Source organism: Corythoichthys intestinalis, chromosome 1, assembly GCF_030265065.1.
Source record: "Corythoichthys intestinalis isolate RoL2023-P3 chromosome 1, ASM3026506v1, whole genome shotgun sequence".
Lineage (NCBI taxonomy): Eukaryota > Metazoa > Chordata > Actinopteri > Syngnathiformes > Syngnathidae > Corythoichthys > Corythoichthys intestinalis.
In genome coordinates, this window is record NC_080395.1 from 22,123,083 (window position 1) to 22,140,414 (window position 17,332).

At 40.2% G+C, this 17,332-nt stretch overlaps 1 protein-coding gene across 1 annotated transcript in view; it reads left to right on the top strand.

Moving 5' to 3' along the window:
- abcc12 (ATP-binding cassette, sub-family C (CFTR/MRP), member 12) overlaps positions 1-17,332 on the top strand; it is a 34,009-nt gene that overhangs the window by 16,086 nt on the left and 591 nt on the right. The window contains exons 11-28 of the mRNA XM_057841935.1: positions 1,053-1,367; positions 1,432-1,556; positions 1,621-1,693; positions 1,812-2,015; positions 2,116-2,250; positions 3,533-3,620; positions 3,996-4,046; positions 5,549-5,662; positions 5,725-5,828; positions 5,892-6,080; positions 9,964-10,190; positions 10,271-10,408; positions 14,502-14,691; positions 14,754-14,843; positions 14,926-15,115; positions 15,221-15,380; positions 15,450-15,528; positions 17,185-17,298. Coding sequence (XP_057697918.1) covers positions 1,053-1,367; positions 1,432-1,556; positions 1,621-1,693; positions 1,812-2,015; positions 2,116-2,250; positions 3,533-3,620; positions 3,996-4,046; positions 5,549-5,662; positions 5,725-5,828; positions 5,892-6,080; positions 9,964-10,190; positions 10,271-10,408; positions 14,502-14,691; positions 14,754-14,843; positions 14,926-15,115; positions 15,221-15,380; positions 15,450-15,528; positions 17,185-17,298 — 2,586 coding nt within the window. The remainder of the gene's footprint in view (positions 1-1,052; positions 1,368-1,431; positions 1,557-1,620; positions 1,694-1,811; positions 2,016-2,115; positions 2,251-3,532; positions 3,621-3,995; positions 4,047-5,548; positions 5,663-5,724; positions 5,829-5,891; positions 6,081-9,963; positions 10,191-10,270; positions 10,409-14,501; positions 14,692-14,753; positions 14,844-14,925; positions 15,116-15,220; positions 15,381-15,449; positions 15,529-17,184; positions 17,299-17,332) is intronic.

The window sequence follows — 17,332 nt, forward strand, 5'->3', positions numbered from 1 at the left end:
TTATTAGTCTTCTTCACATTTAGTCCTCTTAAAATGTGTTGAGACTAATTTAGTCTAGTTTTAGTCAACGTTTACTCAAAATGATTTTAATCTGTAAATTTAAAAAAATATTGCTCCAAAAAAATATGTATATATATATATAAAGGTTTCAAACTATTTCGGATGAACATTGACAGACGAGCACATATTGTAGCGTCCACAAGGACAACGTCAATTTGGTGATACTACACACTTGGCAGGAAAACAGTACATTATTTTCAATTAATTATACCCACTTGCACGTAGCGAACTGGATGTAAAAAAAGTTGCCTGAGAGTTTAAAAGGATGCTCACTGTTAGCATTGGCCTATTGCTAACATGAACACAAATGCTATGCTAATGCTACGAGTTACATTTAGTGTGTGATGATCACTCAACACAGGCCTTTAAAGGCTAAAACAACATTGCATATTCTCTTTGGCAAAATAAGAAAACAAATCTTAACGTGTCTGCAAGTCTGGAGACTGGAGAGCAGCAGCACGTCACATGAGTGACACAACCAGACACTGCTACGATGCAAGCTAACTACACATAAAATGTAACACATTGTGATCATGTGACGGAAACTATTAAGCATTTTTGTTTCGTCATCTCGTCAGATGAAAACTGGTATTAGTCTAGTTATTTTTTTTGTCTCCCAAAGCACGTTTTTAGCTCGTTATTGTCTCGTCAGTGTCATGAAAAAAATTGTTTGTTAACGAAATATTTTCGTTATAGTTATCGTTGATGAAAACAACACTGGTTTTAAGAAACACTTTGGAATTTTATTTTTTATTCACATTTAATGTTCTTTTGAAAGTGCAATCTTAGCAAGCCAAAATAAATATGATTGCAAGCATAAAAAATTGTTCCTTTCATTTTACATCTCCAAAAATGTATTCCGAAAGGCATTAAATGTTTGTAATTCGATTACTTGATTATTCGAATGAACTAATCAATAGATTAATCTATTACTCAAATACAGTAATCGACTGTTGCAACCTTAGTTTAATACTACATTCTTCCCTCTCCAGAAAATATTGCTGATCCAGAATCCGGATCCTTATTTAGTGCAGAGGAAAGGAGGAAACTCTGCAATCGTAATGACAAATGCTACCCTGTCATGGAATAAGCAAAACAAACAGAACCCCGGCATACTCAACGGAGGGACGGGAATTTCCAACGGTGAAATAGGAACCAAGGCGGATGCAGCATCTCGGGATGAAAATTCCAACCTCTTGCCCACTTTAAGGAATATTTCCTTCTCACTTCCTAAGGGCAAGTTGCTAGGTGTCTGCGGAAATGTTGGCAGTGGGAAGACCTCGTTGATATCTAGCATTTTGGAGCAAGTGAGTTGCACCATCCATGTTTCTTTCTCCATGGTCCTCTCCACATGCCATCTTTGTATCTTAGATGCACCTCCTCCAAGGCTCGATCACGGCGGATGGGACCTTTGCGTATGTTTCCCAGCAGGCTTGGATCTTCCACGGTAGTGTTCGAGAAAATATTCTGATGGGGAACCCAATGGACAAGGACAAGTAATGCACAGCATGAAAAACATGGGTTACAATAAATGTGTAACGTGTGAGTTTATTTGTGCAGATACGAAAGAGTTTTGGACGTGTGCAGTCTTAGACCAGACTTAAAGATACTACCACACGCTGATCATACAGAGGTGTGTATTGTTTTCACATAGTGTCTATTATTGATCACATTGCTGTTGAGTTTTATTGTTATCACATTGGTATATTCATTTTTAATTAACATTTTGCTATTGTTGATGTTGTGGTCAGATCGGCGAGCGTGGCCTGAACCTGTCAGGCGGTCAGAAGCAGAGGATTAGCCTGGCACGGGCCGTCTATTCCAATAAAGACATCTTCCTGCTGGACGACCCTCTTTCAGCAGTTGACGCCCACGTGGGCAAGCACATCTTTGAGGAGTGCATCAAGCGCCAACTCCGGGGAAAATCCATCATCCTGGTCACACACCAGTTACAGGTACAATAACCTCAAAGTACTACACGTCCAATTCTTCTGGAATGTATCCTCCGTGATAATTTTGGGTTCACCGTTATGCTATTCCTTACTACTTTAACAGTATCTGGAGTTCTGCGATGACATTCTGGTGCTGGAGAATGGCGAGGTCCTCGAGTCGGGGAACCACCATGCGCTGATCACGGCCAACGGACGTTACGCTCAGCTCATCAAAGGCTACAAGGCAGAGCAAGCCAAAGTCAGACTTGTCTTTTTCTTCTACCGTATTGGCCCGAATATAAGACGGCCCTCATGATAGGACGACCGCGTCTTTTTCAAGACTGAAGTTTGAAAAAAGACTTTTTGAACACCAAATTTTTATACAGAAAATAATTACATCTGAAACAAATGATTATAACAATATATTTGAGAGAAAAAGCATGTTATTTTGCCTCATTCAGATCTTAATATCTGAACATTTAAATATGTAAACTAAAGTGCAATCACATTCGTAAATGAATGGCGTCTGGTTTTTGAAATGTAAAGAAACCAATCTATTGTGATAAAACAACAAAATTGCAATAACTGCATTAACCATCAAAGTGAAGTCTAACTGTATTAACTGAATAGGGAAAAACATTGCAATAAAATAATGCAAACTGGTTAAATTTGAGAGTAGCTGAGATCTGTCATGACCAGAGGTTGCGCTAGACTTTTTCGTTGTCTGTCATTTTGACTGACAGGGTCATAAAAATCCGGTCATAATCTATTTTTACCCATCACTTAAATTTTTAAAATGATAATAATGACATATTCAAAAGTATTTAGTTTTCATTCATTTTAATTAATATTCTGTCCGAACAAGCTTAACAGAGAATCCATACCATGCCATCACACATCAAGCAGATGAATATGTAACTTTTTCTCCGCAGTGACAAAAATTGCTGACTGTGGCCCCAGTAGGTAGACTACATATGGAACAATGAAATTAACAGTTCACCTGCTGTGGCCTGAACGCAGTCTCACACCTTCCTCCTGGTGCGCATGAACTTGAATTGCGTGCCCGCTTGTGCATAATCAAATGTCTCAAGAAGAAACTTTTTTGAAGAAACTTCGGACACTCAGTTGCCTTGACATTTTTCTGAGTAAGGCCAACAACGTCATGAATCAAGAGAGATAATAGCTAATTAATATGCTCACTTGCCACCCTGTGGTCTGGGGTGTGAATTGCAACCTGTCAAAATGACAGATGGACTTCAGTTTATTCCGTCACCGTTTTAAAAAACCGGTCAACGACGGAAAATATTCGGTTAACGCGACCCCTGGTCATGACAGAATATCGCTTCAATGATATCTGGTGCCATCTAGCGTCGTGAATGGGTATAACGTCTAGACCGCGAATATAAGACGACCCCCACTTTTTCAGTCTTATTTCAATGCAAAAAACACCGTCTTATATTCGGGCCAATACGGTGTTTTTCTTCATTGCTCAAAAAAATTATGACAATATTGACGTGTTACTTAATTGGTGTTGTGTACAGACTGAGAAAGAAGAAGAGGCAGCTCAATCTGTGAAGGAGATAGAGGTTGAGTTTAGAGAACGAGCAAACAGTGGCATCATCAACCCAGGTTACCAAAATTACTACTGACAAAGCATGTTTTTTGATTACTTTATTATTGTCTTACTAAATTGAGGTTCTGGTGCTGCGTCACCAGTAGGTAGATGAGGAGACACTTTGAGGGCCTTAAAAAGGTGGAAAGGCGCTTTACAAGCGTAACACCATTTACCATTTTCCACTCACGTCAATATACAGTAGTGTTTGGCCACAAGATGGCACTAAACAAATATTTTCATGTTAGAAATGGTTTTGACAGAGCCTACAAAAACAACAAATAAAGCAGATGATATCCCATAAATCAGCAGATAGGCTAAACTACTGTACTTTTTGAAGCATTTGACTTTTATTTTGGGGGTACATTACTAATATTGGCTCTTTCTTACAGCCTTCGAAATCACAGATGAGGAAGAGGTGGGAGGAATAACCAGCCAACAATGTGAGTCGAGAATCCTTAATTTTCTTTAGATCCTCCAAACCCACGGGTGTAGGTTTGCATAGGACATACTGTAGGTAGGGACATAACACTACCAACTTTTCAGGATGCTCAAATTGTCCCTACTAATTTTTAAGCCACCTTATTTGCATTTTATAATGAGTTCAGTTATATGAACTATTTTGATTGTCTTCCAATATGTTGTAAGGATAGAATAGACCCTACCATTATTAAGTGAATTACAGTACTTTTATTATGTTCAGACTTACAGTGACCCCTTTTCACTCGCAGAATGTGCCAGTCCGTTTTTCCCCCTAAAACGCACGTTTGATTGGCTGAGGAATTGACCCCCCCACACACACACACCCATTCACGGCCCGACAGAAATACAACCTGCCGCCTCCCCCGCCCCCTTCAAAGACGAGTGATATTAGAAGTTTTTTCTGCCAGCAGCAGCTTCTGTAAGTAATGTAAAAAGACGTCAATGTTGTGGAGGTGGGGAACACTCCACTAATTTCGCTACTGCTACAGCGCTTCAAGTCAATTTTACTCACTGAGATTTCTTGAAATAAGAAAAGCAGCTAGCTGAAAATAAGCTTAACAGACTTATTTTAAGCAAAAAGTTTGTATATTTAATCTTAAAAGAAAAACTTGTTAGTCAGAAATGTTCTTAATTCAAGAATATTGTTCAAAACATTATTTGAAAGATTTTTTTTCTTCAAGTATTTTACTTACGTTCAGACTTACATTTATCCCTTTTCACTTGCTGAATGCACTGGCTTCCACCCAAGGCTAGAATTCGTAATGTGACTGCCAGTCTCTGTGCGGCATCAACAGTCGGACAGAACACCTCCGTAACCATCTTCTGCGTCGCTTGCACCTCAACATTTGTGTGATCAACATTTGTTGTCCAATGTTAATGAGCTGAATATCCACATTCAAGCATTCCATCTCTGTCTTCGTTGTTGTGTAACCGGAAGAAAACTGGAGGAAGTTGACAAGAGTCCCCCAGAACCGTACAAACACAACGCCATTTGGGATTTTTTTCCCAAATCACTTTTATATTGCAATACTTTAGTTTGAGTCTAGGGGTGCTCCAGTGTTCCCCAGATGTGGACCCATTCTTTGATAGCTCCCAATTTTTTTTAAGAAAAGGACTTGCACTTAAAAATGTTTCTTTAGTAGTTTTTGAAAAAAAAGGTTCGAATTGAACATTGGATCACGCAAACCAATTCACATAAAAGTTAGTATAAGTCAATACAGATTAATTTTGCTTTGATCATTTCGCCTATCCATAAATTAGGTTAATATTCGTGAGAAATGTGGCCCTGACCCCGTTCAATTATTAATGTTCCGCCCCCAGCAAAAAGTGTACATGCAGGTTATGCTGTTATATCGTCCCTACCAATGTTGAGACCAAACCTACGCCCTTGCCAAAACCAAATTTCTATACCTAATATGGAGTACAAATAGTGCGCAACTATAGTTGATTATTTGTATTATAGTCTGTCAGATGATTACAGCAGTGAAGAGTGGCGACCAGCTGGTCAGCGAGGAGACATACACAGAGGGCGCTGTCTCCTGGAGGACTTACAGACAATACTGCAAGGCAGCTGGAGGTGGGAAACTCAACATGCAAACACAAAGACATAAGGCATGACTTTGTGGTGCATTTCTTCAGGTTACATCATCACCTTCCTCAACTTCCTGAATGTGGTGCTGATGATCGGCTCCACAGCTTTCTGCAACTGGTGGCTCAGCTATTGGCTAGGCCAGGGCAGTGGGGTGAGGACACGTGCAAAAATTGACATATGTACATTAGGTTTCAGCATATGGTAATGTTACCAGGTCGAGTTAACCAACGGGACCACTTCAGACCAGGGAGACATTTCTAAGAACCCAGACCTGCACTTTTACCAGCTGATCTATGGTATGATGGTGGTGGTCATGGTGGCCCTGGCCGTTGTCAAATGCTTCTTCTACACTCATGTCACCTTGAATGCCGCCTGTCGCTTCCACGACACCATGGTCAAGAAGGTACCTCGCTGTTGTGTCCAGGGGCGGATCTAGAAAAATATTTATAGGGTGGCGAAAGGGGGGCAGGAACTTTTTGAGAGTGGCAAAATATTTATTTTTAAAAAAGAGTGGCAAATTCTTCATAATAGTATAATTCATCATCGATTCTTTGGACAATGATTCAATATTCTGCGATGATCCGATTAAAATGCCTTTGATTTATTTAATACAAAATTACGAAGACATTTAATACAATCAGTTCTAATTAAGCAAAACAAAATACAAATCAGTTTTGATGTGTATGACAATTTTGTTGATAAAACATTTTTATGATTTTATTTTTTAACAAAACGGCATATCGAAATTACCGTATTGGCCCGAATAGAAGACAGTGTTTTTGCATTGAAATAAGACTGAAAAAGAGGGGGTCGTCTTATATTCGCGGTCTAGACATTATACCCATTCGCGACGCTGGATGGCGCCAGATATCATTGAAGCGATGTTCTGTCATGACAGATCTCAGCTTCTCTCAAGTTTAACCAGTTTGTAATTTTTTATTGCAATGTTTTTCCTTATTCAGATTTTTTTCAAGACTACAGTTACAGTTAGACTTCACTTTGATGGTGAATGCAGTTATTGCAATTTTGTTGTTTTATCACAATAGATTGGTTTATATACATTTCAAAAACCAGAAACCATTCATTTACGAATGTGATTGCACTTTAGTTCACATATTTAAATGCTCAGATATTAAGGTTTGAATGAGGCAAAATAACATGCTTTTTCTGTCAAATATATTGTTATAATCATTTGTTTCGGATGTACTTTAATTATTTTCTGTATAAAAATTAATTTGGTGTTCAAAAAGTCTTTTTTCAAACTTGAGTCTTGAAAAAGGGTGTCGTCTCATAATCAGGGCCGTCTTATATTCGGGCCAGCACGGTATAATCATTTTACATTTTGATTGAATTACATTCAATTGTGTATACATTTATAGGTAAATACATTCAATATACCGACTTCTGTATTGATATACAGTGAGTGATCCCTCGCTACTTCGTGATTCAAACTTCGTGCCCTCAGTTCATCGCTGATTTTTTTTTTCAATTAAAAAAAAACAAACAAAAAAAACAGTATTTTATGGAGATGTCCCGATCCGATCACGTACAGCCTCACTCTCCCTCCTGCTGCTTTTCTTGCTCAGCAGGCAGCTGAAGACTGAGTTTGCTTGTTAACAGGCGTTGAAGCTTTGATCTTGCCAGAGAAGCTTGGGAGCGCTAACTTTAAGGCGCTGCTGTGTCAATCATCATTTCGCTTGTTAAACACGAGCGGAAGTGTGCTGTGGCAACTCATTGTGTGTGTAAGTGAACAGCATTAGCGGATTTGATTGGACTCACTCAATGAAGCATTTGATAAAGACAAGCTTTTTTCTACGTTATTCTTGTTAAAAAATATTTTGGTGTAACATGTTTAAAACTCATCACAATTAATACAAGTGAAGTGCTTTAAAACCATTTATTGAAATATATGTACACGTAAAAGGTTTTTTTTTTTATTACACTTTGGGGAAAAAAAGGGAAAAACATCTTATATGTATCTCTTTCCAATGCTAAATCAGAATAAATACATTCAAAATATATATTTTTTCATGTTATTAAGCTCCACCTCTACTTCGCGGTTTTCGATTATTGTGGGGTGGAGGGGGGTTCGCATTCACCGCGAAAAAGGAGGGATCACTGTATTCATATACATCGATTAATTGTTACACTACTAGTGTCAACGTATGGCAGATATGTGCACATTTTGAAACAGAGTTTGGTAAGAAACCATATGTAGACACTACAAAAAGGCCCAAGTGATATTTACAAAGTGATATTGAGAAACTTAGCTTCATACCAGGCCCGGAGTGACTAATCGGGAGCTTCTGGACGATTCCAGAAGGGCCGGCCGGCCAGATGGGCCGGTCCGCGTTTTATTAAAAAAAAAAAAAAAAAAAAATTACACTGTTATCATTTTTTGTTTGGTATTTATTTATGACAGTGTCACTGAGTATAACTTACATTCTGTTACCGCTGTCCCTGTGGGCCGTCTTAAAAAAAAAAAAAAACAGTATTATTTTTTTTTCCAGACTCATCCTCACGTGTGCAGACGAAAAATACAGCATGCAGCTCCGCCCCCTAATTGTAGTCTGTATTGAGCCAAATTAGCTGCTATCTCGGTGCTCGGATGGATAAAAAGAGCAAGGGTGGCGCTGAAAAATAAGAATTAAAAAGAGAAAAGCACTCGTGAAAGAATCGGCAAAATGCGCGAAAATAGCTAATTTTTTTCATGCAACGACCTTGCTGCCTCAAACTACAGAGGATTACAACGAAAGTGGTAAGGCCAGATGGCGAATAAAATGCAACTTGCACCGTGTGATACGACAATATGTAATTGTGGAAACTTTGGCTTCTTGTAGCACCTCACAAGGGATATGTAGCAGCAAGCATTAGCCATAATGAACACACCACAGGTGCAGAGCTGGATGGTAGGATTGCCATGTCGTTCAGCGAGTGAACATTAGAATTAATATAATCAATTACGTGGCGTTTTTAAAGTGGAAATGGAAAATGGATAATAGTATCATTAGAAGTTGTTACAATGTGCAATACGTATTCTTTATTTTTCATATTGTTATGTTGCTATGTTTGTTTTATCTGTAAGCACTCATTTTGTTAATATTTGATGTTGCAGAAAAGGTCTTATTTATTCATTTATTTTGGGGCTGCCAAAATTATCGCGTTAACGGGCGGTAATTAATTTTTTTAATGAATCACGTTAAAATATTTGACGCAATTAACGCACATGCCCTGCTCAGACAGATTTAAATGACAGTACAATGACATGCCCACTTGTTAATTGTGCTTTATGGAGTTTTGCCGCCCTCCGCTGGCGTTTGGGTGCGACTGATTTTATAGGCTTCAGCACCCATGAGCATTGTGTAAGTAATTATTGACATCAACAATGGCGGGCTACTAGTTTATTTTTTGATTGAAAATTTTACAAATTTTATTAAAACGAAAACATTAAGAGGGGTTTTAATATAAAATTTCTATAACTTGTACTAACATTTATCTTTTAAGAACTACAAGTCTTTCTATCCATGGATCGCTTTAACAGAATGTTAATAATGTTAATGCCATCTTGTTGATTTATTGTTATAATAAACAAATACAGTCCTTATGTACCTTATGTTGAATGTATATATCCATCTTGTGTCTCATCTTTCCATTCCAACAATAATTTACAGAAAAATATGGCATATTTTATAGATGGTTTGAATTGCGATTAATTACAATTAATTTTTAAGCTGTAATTAACTCGATCAAAAATTTTAATCATTTGACAGGCCTAATTTATTTTTCAAATGTATCATTTAATATAGTTTTTTTTAAAATCCATTTTTAAATTTGTTCAAAATATGTTGTGTTGCACTTGTTAAAATAAAGCCACCTTGTTAAACAACCATGACCTGCACTGAATTGGAATACACAGAATTACAGTACACGGCTTTAGAGAACACTGAACTTAACACGTGTATGCATAATGACATAATTTTAAATGAGTGGGCCGGTCTGAGGCATGAAATTCCAGGGCCGAAAATGAGTCCCACTCCGGCCCTGCTTCATACAATCCATTTTATTGAAAGGATCCTCATTGACACCACTGCTTAATTGATGGCAGTGAATGTCAAATTGACTGGAGCTTTTTTTTTTTTATTTAATTGGTGTCGACTGGGGTGGCAAGCCTGTCTTATAGGGTGGCAGTTGCTACCCCATACCATCCTTCCGGACCCGCCCCTGGTTGCGTCTGTCCTTTTTGTCAATGGCAGTGTAAATAATGCAAATTATTTTTTCAACACCAGATTATAGCCAGTCCCATGAGCTTCTTTGACACCACACCGACAGGCCGCATTCTCAACCGCTTCTCCAAAGACCAGGAGGAGCTTGATAGTGTTCTCCCACTTCACATGGACCCCTTCCTGCAGTTCGCGCTGCTGGTGGCCTGCACTGTGATCATCATCTCGGCTGTTTTCCCGCCTATGCTCATTGCTGTGCTCATCATGGGACTTTTGTTCACCCTCATGCTCTTGTGCGTTAACTCTATTTCGGAAAAATAGAATCCATTCTGTGTATCTTCTATAAAGAGTTAAAAATGTGTCGTTTCCGCAGCATGTTCCAAAGAAGCATCCGCTTGATGAAGAGGATGGAGAACATCAGTCGCTCTCCCTGCATCTCGCTGACCACATCCACTCTGCAGGGCCTCAGCACCATCCATGCCTATAACTTGAGAGACAGCCACATCAAGCTGTAAGTCAACTTTTACGATCAGTTGTTTGATATTGAACGTGCCCGTCCACAACGGTTGTTTTCGTCAGTGATGACGACAACGAACATATTTTGTCAATGAACACTTTTTTCATGACGATGACGATAACATAACCAGCTAAAAATGTGCTTTGGGAGACTACATTATAACGAGACGAGTGCCAGTTTTTGTCTGATGAACAAATGACGAAAATGCGCCAGTTGCCGTGGCATGTTCACTATGTGAGACATTTTATGTGTAGTTAGCCTGCATCGTAGCAGTGTCTGGTTGTGTCACTCGTGACGTCATCTATAGGCTCGCCGCAGGCTTGCACACATGGTAAGATTTGTTTTCCTGGCCAGATAGAATATGCAATTTTGCTTTAGCCTTTAAAGGTCCGTGCTGAGTGATCATCACACACTAATTATAACTTTTAGCGTTAGCACAGCATTCGCGTTAGCATTTATGCTAATGCTAACAGCGAGCGTCCTTTTAAAGCGGAAATGTGAACTAAGGTTGGCCAACCATGTTTTTGAATAATATCAATGGCTAAACAATTATAAGCATATTTTCATAATTTTTTTTAACGCAACCCTTCCAGATTCTTTGTTTAACCCATAGCAACGCCCTTGACAACAAAAATGCTTTTCTTCGGCAATCTTCGGAAATTACGTCACACCTAGAAGTGCGAGGGAAGTCCGCCATCGAACAGTATTGTTTGTTGCATTGCTTCTCGGTAAGATGCCACGGCGGTGTGTGGCGATGTTTTGTTCTCACTCAAACGAAAAGTTGTATGAGTGGCCAAAGGATAGCAGGACATCTTTCGTTCGCACGAAGCGAATGAATTTCACGCCATCATCGAGTAGTGTTCTCTGCTTAAACACTTCGAACATGCCTGCTTCCTTAACCGGTCTGCTTATGATCAAGGATTTGCCAAAAAGTAAGTGTTATTTTTGGATAGATGACTGATGACTTTGTCAAAGCAGAGCTGCCAACTGTTGTGATATGAACAGTATAAGCTAGCGACATTAGCCGAAAGTTAACTCGTAGCAATCCCCGATCATAGTTGTTTTTGCGTTCGCTAGGTTAAGCGTGTTTAAATTGTGCGTCATCAACGATCTTGTCCGAAAGAGTTAATCCACTGTCAATCAGGAAAGGGGTGTGGATGTGCATATAAGCGGGTCGGCGTCGCGGTAATTCACGGTCACGTTGCCGTAAGAGACACACACCGCCGATGAGTTTGTGCACATTTATTTGTATTTGCATTATGTATTTCCACCTTCATGCTTCAAGCATTGCATTGCATTTGTACGGTTCGGCGTTTCTTTCACGGTGATCGCTTGATAGCCTTCTAGTTTGTGTTTTACGTATATGAGCCGCTGACAGGTGACAACAACATGCGTGTTGGTTTTAATGTCTGGCAGCGAATCAGCGAGCGCGCAGGTCACGCAGTAAATCATGGGAAATGTAGTCTCGGGACAACACTGAAGTGGTGCTTTGTAATCTGTTCGCTTGTGTGAAAAAACTACATTTCCTCACGCCATTAGACGCCACTTCCTGCCGAGAGCCCCAAGCTGTGTTCATACTGTTAGCTCCATGTGTTAATAAAGAAACATAATTGTCAGCACGTCGTGTGTTCGATACATTTGTAAACAAAAAGCTCATAACAAGACACTATGCACGATCCGTTTAAGAGACGCTGGAGTAGTAGGAGGCGAGGAGGAGATCAGCGAGAAGCAAAACTTCGCGGTCGAATGTGGCGGCAGTCCGCTATTATTTTGTTTTCTTATTGTTGCCACAATAAAGTGGAGAAAGCCATCACCGACTCATCTCCTTCTTTCCCCCCAACGTTTTTATATTATTATGTTATATGTACGAGAGCTGCCGGATCTGCCAAAATGAACATGAAGTCTGATTATTATTTTTTTTAACAATGTCATCAGATAGACAAAAACACAAAATTATGTGCAAATGCCTGCATCTTCAAATCATGAAAATAATAACAGCTTATATCTTACCAATCTTGTAATCTCGATGGTTCTTTTATCCATTCCATGTCAGGTAGTCTAGGCACATTGTTTGCATCCTGATTAACGTCTGGCTAATACATGTTAGGTCCAACATAAAATTCCAACCTCCTCTTCTTCCTCCAACTCTTCAAAAACTTGGATCTCCTCCCTTGCGCTCCATCTATCGCTTATATCGGTGTTTGAATCATTGTTTGAAGGGCTTTGTATGGCGGCCGTATGTATGGAGCTGCCATCGCTGTTCCCTGTGTGACGTATCACTTCCGGGTTCGTCCCCTTTCAGGCTCGAACTTCGGAAACGCGATTATTTTGTCAAATATACAACATATAAATTATTTTTTTCATGCTTTATTTGTTGAACAATGTTTAATTACTTTAATTGTGACCCTATTTGGCATGTTATGAAATTACTTCACATTTCTGCTTTAAACTCAGACCATTTTTTACAGTTTGTGGCATCCAGGTGGCATAATCTATTGAAAGTAATGTACTATTTTCCTGTTGAGTGTGTATTGTCACCAAGTTGGCGTTCATTCAAAATAGTAGAAAATCTTTATTTATTTTTGAAGCAATTTCTTTTTCAATTTTACAGACGAAAAATTTTTCAATAAACGTTGACTAAAACTAGATGAAATTAATCTTGAGTTTTCGTCAACAAAAAACAAGACGACAATAAGCAAGCCCGTCGAAAAGGGGGGTTAATGTTGTCCCAGGCCTCAGGACCATAGGGGTCCCTGAATGACCCTTAGTTTATTTTACCTTACATTCACATATTTTTTATTTTATTTCACTCATTGTCTGATTAAATATTATGTTGTACTCGATATATAATTAAAAACTTTACCATTAAATATTTCAAATTCATTTTTTTTCCTTTTTTTCCCAATACCCCCCACCACCACCACCATCTTAGCAGAGAATTTTTTGAGCCCGCTCTTGCGCACTTAAGGCTACACTACGTACGTGCCCTGAAGCGGGAAATTAAAATCTGTCATTGTTACAAACTCTAAACATAGCGAGTCGTCATAAATCGGGTGTGCAGAAAAGAAAAGAAAAAGAGATGAAGATCATAGAGGTGAACGAGAAAAAATGATGAAGTTTTTAAAAGGGGGACAAGAAACCAGAGAACTAGGGCTAGAGTTGGCTGTGGACGCTGATGTCGGTAAGTGAACAACAGCCGCTAAGCGCTAACACTGAATGTTTACATTCGCGATCACAGTGACTAAAGCACGATTCAAGTCTGTCACCGGCCGCTTGTAGCCTATTGAGCTGTGGTATGACAAGACATGCTGCTCGCGTTGAACCGAGGAGAGAGAAGGTGATGGGAGATCAGGAATATATGTTAGTCTGTGGTGAGCAGGTGCGCAAGGCTGAACAGACTCGCACACGCATTTTCTTGCCTTTGCCAGTGACTGTAGCTGGAGAGAGTAAGCCTTCAGTAAAATGAAAATAATAAAAAACTACCTACGCTCCACCATATAGCGGGGCAGGCTTAACAACCTAGCCATTCTCTCCATTGAGCGTGAGCTTGCTCAAAAACTGGATTTCACTGATGTTATAAATGTCTTTGTTGTCAAAAAATATAGGCGCATCACTGTTTGAGGGCTTTATAACCCCAGGGATGTGGAGGGGGCAGGCACAGGATGTTTAGTCATACTGTTTTGTTGCTTAGCAGGCAGGCATAGCACTCTCAGTTGTATGGTATTGTAGCCTACATGGGACAATAGATGGAAATTGTTTGTTTATTTTGTGTCATATCACATTACGGTCTGTTGAATTTAACTGTCCATCTCAAATAATTTGAAAATTTACACTGTCATTGCTTGCAAAGCGTTAAAAGTACTGCGTATGTTGTCGTGACAAGGCCAGTGGCGGGGGGGCATAATGGTCTCTTGTCCCCGGCCCCCTGCAAGTCTGTTGACAGCCCTGAAATAAGTATTTTCGTCCAAAAGACTAACACAAAAATTAGAAGGGCTGCCAAAAACAACACTGGTCCACAATGCACGGCCCGACACTACTATTTAATTAGATATTCAACTCATTGGTTCTTGTTCTTCTTTTGTCATAGGTTTAAGTCCCTGAACGACATCAACTCCAACCACTATCTGCTCTTCAACGCCGGGACTCGTTGGCTGGCTTTCAGGCTTGACTTCATGGCAGCAACGTTGACCTTGTTCGTGTCACTCTTTGTGGTTCTGAGCAGTAACGAGGACATCATTCCATCCTTGAAGGGCTTGGCTTTATCCTACACCATACAGGTAGTACAGTAGCTAAGTATGAGTACTTTGTTACTTTCCACCGCTGATGTATGTGTGTGCAGCTGACAGGGATGCTGCAGTACGTGGTAAGGCAAGCCACAGAGGTGGAAGCCAGATTCAACTCAGTGGAGAGGCTGCAGGAGTACATCCTGGTCAGATATCTTTATTTAATCTGACAAAACCTGTTGAACTGACACCCAGTTGGATTATAAAATCCAAGATTCTTGTAAACAGGGCTGTAAGTCTGAGGCAGCAAGATACAAAAAAGATGCTTGTATTCCAAAAAACTGGCCAACGGGCGGGTCCATCACCTTCCGGGACTACAAGATGAGGTACAGAGAGAACACACCTGTTGTTCTGGACGGACTAAATTTCCTCATCCGAGCCGGCGAGAAACTCGGAATCGTCGGAAGGACAGGTTCCGGTGAGGGTTTAGAAACTAGTTGTACTTCTACAGTTAGAGTTAATTTACAATTTATAGCTATTAGCGAATGAAAGTGTGTTTTATGACATGGTGATCTCCATCCAGGTAAGTCCTCTTTAGGAGTAGCACTATTCCGGCTGGTCGAACCAGCTGGGGGAACTATCCTGATCGACGGAGTGGACATCTCAGCTATTGGACTACAAGATCTGCGAAGTAAACTGTCCATCATCCCGCAGGATCCTGTGCTATTCATCGGCACAGTCAGGTAACTGAGCGGTCATGGGTGCGTTGTGGATTGCCAATGGCTGAGGACCACCTGTGTCAATACCAACAGACACAACCTGGACCCCTTTAACAGCTACAGTGACGAGGAGATCTGGGCTGCACTGGAGCGAACCTATATGAAGGACTCAGTGAGTAGAAGAAATACTGGATTTACAGTGTAGATTACAGGTACAGTGGGGCAAATAAGTATTTAGTCAACCACTAATTGTGCAAGTTCTCCCACTTGAAAATATTAGAGAGGCCTGTAATTGTCAACATGGGTAAACCTCAGCCATGAGAGACAGAATTTGGAGGAAAAAAAACCCAGAAAATCACATTGTTTGATTTTTAAAGAATTTATTTGCAAATCATGGTGGAAAATAAGTATTTGGTCAATACCAATAGTTCATCTCAATACTGTTATGTACCCTTTGTTGGCAATAACGGAGGACAAACGTTTTCTGTAACTTTTCACAAGCTTTTCACACACTGTTGCTGGTATTCTGGCCCATTCCTCCGTGGAGATCTCCTCTAGAGCAGTGATGTTTTGGGGCTGTCGTTGGGCAACACGGACTCCCTCCACAGATTTTCTATGGGGTTGAGATCTGGAGACTGGCTAGGCCATTCCAGGACCTTGAAATGCTTCTTACGAAGCCACTCCTTTGTTGCCCTGGCTGTGTGTTTGGGATCATTGTCATGCTGAAAGACCCAGCCACGTCTCATCTTCAATGCCCTTGCTGATGGAAGGAAGATTTTCACTCAAAATCTCTTGATACATGGCCCCATTCATTCTTTCCTTTACACAGATCAGTCGTCCTAGTCCCTTTGCAGAAAAACAGCTCCAAAGCATGATGTTTCCACCCCCATGCTTCACAGTGGGTATGGTGTTCTTCGGATGCAATTCAGTATTCTTTCTCCTCCCAACACAAGAACCTGTGTTTCCACCAAAAAGTTCTATTTTGGTTTCATCTGACCATAACACATTCTCCCAATCCTCTTCTGGATCATCCAAATGCTCTCTAGCGAACCGCAGACGGGCCTGGACGTGTACTTTCTTCAGCAGGGGGACACGTCTGGCAGTGCAGGATACTAATAGTAGCCTTTGTTACTGTGGTCCCAGCTCTCTGTAGGTCATTCGCTAGGTCCCCCCGTGTGGTTCTGGGATTTTTGCTCGTCGTTGTTATCATTTTGACGCCACGGGGTGAGATCTTGCATGGAACCCCAGATCGAGGGAGATTATCAGTGGTCTTGTATGTCTTCCATTTTCTAATAATTGCTCCCACAGTTGATTTCTTTACACCCAGTGTTTTACAATTTTGTCTCTGGTGTCCTTCGACAGCTCTTTGGTCTTGGCCATAGTGGAGTTTGGAGTGTGACTGACTGAGCTTGTGGACAGGTGTCTTTTATACCAATAATGGGTTAAAACAGGTGCCATAAATACAGGTAACAAGTGGAGCCTTGTTAGACCTCGTTAGACCTCGTTAGAAGAAGTTAGACCTCTTTGACAGCCAGAAATCTTGCTGGTTTGTAGGTGACCAAATACTTATTTTCTACTCTAATTCACAAATAAATTCTTTAAAAATCAAACAATGGGATTTTCTGTTTTTTTTTCATATTCTCTCTCATGGTTGCGTTTTACCCATGTTTACAATTACAGGCCTCTCTAATCTTTTCAAGTAGGAGAACTTGCACCATTGGTGGTTGACTAAATACTTATTTTCCCCACTGTAGGACCTGTGACCCTCGTGAGTATAAGCAATTTAGAAGATGAATGAATGGATTAAAGTAGGACTATGTCTCTGCAGATCAACAAACTGGAGGGTCAACTTCAAGCACAGGTGTTTGAGAATGGAGAGAACTTCTCAGTCGGGGAGCGGCAGCTGATGTGCATGGCGAGAGCGCTGCTGCGCAACTCCAAGGTTGGAACACAACCACATCCTTTCGAATTCTCCT